This window comes from Montipora capricornis, chromosome 2 (genome assembly GCF_036669925.1).
Source record: "Montipora capricornis isolate CH-2021 chromosome 2, ASM3666992v2, whole genome shotgun sequence".
NCBI lineage: Eukaryota > Metazoa > Cnidaria > Anthozoa > Scleractinia > Acroporidae > Montipora > Montipora capricornis.
In genome coordinates this window covers 22,077,586-22,082,585 of record NC_090884.1, presented here as the reverse complement: position 1 = coordinate 22,082,585, position 5,000 = coordinate 22,077,586, and the positions used below count along the sequence as shown (strand labels likewise).

Below are 5,000 nucleotides of genomic sequence, written 5' to 3'. Positions count from 1 at the left end.
ACGACAACGGCGACGGCAACAAGAACAACACAAATTTGCATATTTAAGCCGCGTTTTCGCAAGCGACGCAAGCATAAGTTCAAGCACAAGGATCAATTTGTTTCCTTTTCCTTGTGCTTGCGGTTATGCTTGCGTTCGCTTGCGTCGTGTGAAAACCAAACGCAGCATAAGAACCAAGAAGTTTGCAACGTCTGGCCAATTAAAGCACTCGTTCCAGATTCCCTGCGTCTGAGCATTTGAACAAAATGGCGGATGCCATGGTTGATTTTGATGCTTATGTCAACGTTCGTTTTCACTAAGCATAAGCTATTTGTCCTTGCGTCGCTAGTGAAAACCAGGCTTTAGTGCACTCTCTGCACTTGCATTTTTCACTTTTGTCCATTTCTTTGTCTTTGTCTGTAAAAAACAACGTGAAATTACCAAATTTGAGGTTTTAGGAAGGACGTTAGCCCTTGAGGATAAATTTTCATTTTCTCCTGTAAATTAAGGGCCGCATTCCGACCAGTGTCATTTTTGGGAAACTACCACACCCTTGTCATATTAAAAAGGTTGAGGTGACGTTCTCGTTGCCGTCGCGGTAAACGTTGCTTAAGTTCTCTAATAACTGGAGAGGGATGGTTAATGCTCTGCTGAAGGCGCAGGGGTGATTTTTACCTGTAGTCTCGACTCGCTGACATTGAGTCTCTTTCCTAGTTCCTCTCTCATTAAAACATCCGGGTATCGAGTTTTACAAAAGGCTGCCTCCATTTCCTTGAGTTGCTCGGGTAAAAACTTTATTCGGTTCCTCCGATAGTAGTGTCGCAGCTGTGTTGTCTTAGGATTATTGACAATAGTGGTAGCCCGATTAAATTCACTTTCTTCAAACGACTGCCTGAACAAAGGGCCTGAAAGAAATCAATTAATGAAACGTAAAACTGAAGAATATAAAGAAATTCTTTTCCTTGGAAATCCATAGACAGAGATGAACAAGAATACTAAATAAAACTTAAAATGCTAAGCGAGAATAATTTGAGAAAAAGCGAAGGAGAGAGATATAAAAAATAACTTGTTATTCGTGGCCGTTGTATCACTATTACAAACTCGACGCGAAAAGCTGATTTTTACAATCTGTCAATAATATGTACACTTCACAGTCAAATCCAAAAATAACTTCTTTAGGTTTTAAGGTAACAGATAATATAAGTGAGCAAAATTATTTAGTAGAATATTCTTCCACTCAGCCATTGAAACTCAGTATTTCCACATGTTTCTCCCATTGCTTTCGCCCTTATTTTGAACTCTCCAGTGTCGTGTGTTCTTTACTTCGCACTTACCAGCTCTGTCCTCGTCATTCATTCCTTCTTCCCTGACTACACTACTGTTGGTAGGAACACTTAACAAGGTTTCCCTCGAGCACAATCCACTGGCCAACAGCTTTTCCTTATCTTTCGAAGAAAGTACTCCTGGAAATGAACGCCCGCATTCCTCGATCTTGCTGTTCATTTCCGAGCCCCCTCTTCTTGTGCGGCGTCCAGCTTCAAACGAACCGGTGTCGTTGTATTTCGAAAGCAGTTTACTGATGCAGCCATGGGAAACCTTGAGTTGCCTGCTGATGTCACACGGGCGAATTCCAAGCTCTGCCATTTCGATGATTTTCTGGCGAACTGAGTTTGGAAGTGGCTTGCCATTCAGAAATAATCCACCCAGTTGGTTAAACTTACTAGAGGCTAACATCAGATATAGATACATATTATATAATCCTTGAATGTTACTGACCAAGAGTGAATACAAGAATATTACACAGGAATAAGAAATGATACTGAGGCCCTCCGTCTCACAGGCAAAAATTGACTTCGTTCACAGCCGACATTTTTACCGAGATCAAGAACACAGTTTAAGTACGATCTTTTTCCTTATTGAGTGATAAAACAATTTACCTTACCCATCAAAAGTAGTTTTGGTGGATACTTTGTAGTGTGTATATCATAAACTCCTTAACAAAAATCTGTCGAGTCGTAGACCGCCTTTCGGAAAGTTCAGTTTTCTAGGAACATACAAGTCCATATATTTAAACCTCTTTATGGTGTTGCTATTTAGTTAGGTCCTGCTCTTACAACTCTTGCAAAGCCTGAACCAAGGTCGCAATTGCACGGCGAGGCAAACGTTATCTTTAACAGTTGAATACTAAACGGATGCACGAAGTGTGCTCCGCGGAGTTTAAATCCAGAATCTATTCATCGAAAAGACACCCCCCTCACTGAAGGACATGGAACTTACGTACCTTCACAGTCGAAAACGGGAGAGATATCAGCGAATATCAGAGGGAGCGAGATTCAGTTCAGACCGGTTGCAAAAATTTTAAAACAATAATCGTTAAGTCCTTTCGAACTAAACTGAGCCTTCGCGGAATTTGCCGCAAGCGCGTGTGAAAATCAGCGAGGGCTTAGACCTCAGGCTAACTATTAAATAAGATAAAAGACGAATACAGAACTCCGAATTGCTAACTGCCATTCCATATGAGAAAATCCCCTACCTGTATCCGCAAAGTTCATGATTAAGAAACGATTCAGAAGCGAAATGATAATCTGATTTCGGCAAAAGCCACAACGATATCTGAGATGCCAAGAGGCTGAAGCCGATAGCTGTTGAAAAACAGATGTTTGACGTACGTTTCTTGTACGTTTGTTTCTTTCAGACAATTTACAGGTCAGTTGTAACTGTGAATACAGCTATTTTGGGTACAATTGGTGTCGGCAATGAACTGATACTTTGTATCTTTGTCCTAATGTCGGCTATTACTAGATGTTTTTTCAATTCAGAAAGATGAAAGTTCTGCTTCAATTAGATGCGCTAGAATACAAATAGTTATTTTAAAGTGGTTCCTAAGAATTATTGAGGAACAAAGAAAATAATTTTCTTTATTTTTTATTTGCACAGCTGACTAGCAGTTGCCAAGACGTCTTTTTTGCAATTTCTTTATGTAAACTTTGCGTTGAAGGTTATCATCCAAACATCATGCTACGCTTCAACAAATAAAGTTCACGTCATTGTCGTTTCTGTTAAAATATCAGGAAAGAATGCTACCCTTTTCCAATTCACCATACCGTTTTCAGTTTCTTCCATCATGTCAACATTTAAACACGAACAAACTCAAAACCAGAGAACAAAGTGGAGAAGTTAGTTAATGCTACGAGATCTCTAAGGGCCTCTTGACCGGGCTGGCTCGGTTACCGAGATGAAATTGGTTACTGTTCATATGACAACTTTCAGCACGGTTTCCGAGATTATGCGCCGATCAACTCGAAACTTCAACATTCCCCCCCCCCCCTGGCAAAGCCAGGGCATTTGAACATTTGAATATTGGATCGTTCAATTGCCGCCCCCTCGGGCCAAAATGGTGTTCAAATGCCCTACCCTATCGTCGGATTTGTCTGTCATACCCTACTAAAGAACAATCGTCGTCGGCTCCTGTCGTCTTAATAAAGCTTGTGTATAAACATGCTAACACATATTTCGTTACCCTTTATATGATGATGCCATTTTTACCAGACTTGAACTACTACAAAAACTCAATTTTAACATTGAAACTATGAAAAGTGACTTGAAAATTGAATTAATTAAGTCGGACAATGTCAATAAAGCAAGTATAAGCTGCTCTAACTCCGAAACACGGCAAAGGTTGTTTAAAGAGGGAACTGTATACTCATTAACAACAGAGCCTAGAGCGTTTACGACTGCATGTATTTTAAATTGTTCAGTGTCGGTTGATTACCTCTAACAGAAACGTACATCTTTCAGAGCTTTAACAATGAAATGGAGGGTGTGAAAACGCACGATATTGTATTCACTCTATAGTATGACAAAGACGAATTACGCAGCCAAAATTCGTTTGAAGACAACTTTTGCAGATCTTTTGTTGAGCCAATTGCTCAGAAATGCTATATCTCTTCTTTTAAACTCTTCCATCTCGTCCAAACACGTGTTTTATAGCTGTTAGTGACTTCAACGCCCGAAAAAAAAATCCTGACACTTACGACCCCACGCAGGCAAAGTTCAAATTCCCCACTCCCCGGGGACAGAAGATAGTCAAATGCCCGGGCTTTGCCCGGGTGGGGGAGAATGTTGAAGTTTCGAAATAGGCCTTTCTTTTTACCACAAAGAAGCTAATACAAAGATATGAAGAGGGTAGTTTCTATAGAAACTGTGGTGCTGCGTCGGTGGGGAAGTAGTATACAAAAATTTGGTTTTATCAACGGAGTTGATAATGTAAATTGGCCACCGTACAGAGATTCTAAAAGCTGACGTTTCGAGCGTTAGCCCTTCGTCAGAGCGAATCCAAAAATCTGTGGATTAAAAAATACTAGAGCACAAGGTTAGTGGTCGCAGCGGTTGAACAACAAATGAATGAAGGGGTAGTTTCTAAAGAAACTGTGGTGCTGCGTCGGTGGGGAAGTAGTATACAAAAATTTGGTTTTATCAACGGAGTTGATAATGTAAATTGGCCACCGTACAGAGATTCTAAAAGCTGAAGTTTCGAGCGTTAGCCCTTCGTCAGAGCGAATCCAAAAGATAAGCAAAAAGATAAGTCACTCACCCTAATTTCAACCTCTAAAGTGCATTGCAATGCAACAAAATCCTCCTCCGAAGTATCTGGCCGCCGCAATTTTGAGTTAACTTAGCAGCCACGGGACGTATGCGTGACGTCAAAGAGCTCTAATTAAAATGGCTGCTCTGGAGCCGTATCGCGTCGAACCAGAGCGTGTTCCCGACGAAAACCAGGGTTCTGATGGAGACACCCAAGAGGATCAGAGGTCAAGGAATCTAAACTGGTGCACCTGCGGCCTTTGTGAGCTCAGAGAGACAGCAAGAATCTGAAAACAAGTTCACGGAAGGTAATTTGACCTTGCCCATTCATCAAGTTATTTTTTGGCCTTATTCAGGTACACTCACGCATCAGTGTTCGCGGGTGAAGACTTGTTTTAAAAGCGCTAAAGGCCTCAATTGAGTTCTTATCCAGCGTG

General features: G+C 41.0%; 1 protein-coding gene across 1 annotated transcript in view; it reads right to left on the bottom strand.

Annotated features, from left to right (window-relative positions):
* LOC138039090 (paired box protein Pax-3-B-like) overlaps nucleotides 1-2,782 on the bottom strand; it is a 5,393-nt gene extending 2,611 nt beyond the window's left edge. The window contains exons 1-3 of the mRNA XM_068885261.1: nucleotides 2,513-2,782; nucleotides 1,314-1,706; nucleotides 655-884 (exon numbers count right to left, since the gene is read on the bottom strand). Of these exons, the coding sequence (XP_068741362.1) occupies nucleotides 655-884; nucleotides 1,314-1,706; nucleotides 2,513-2,531 (642 nt within the window). The 5' untranslated portion in view covers nucleotides 2,532-2,782. The remainder of the gene's footprint in view (nucleotides 1-654; nucleotides 885-1,313; nucleotides 1,707-2,512) is intronic.
* Nucleotides 2,783-5,000: the final 2,218 nt, after the last annotated feature.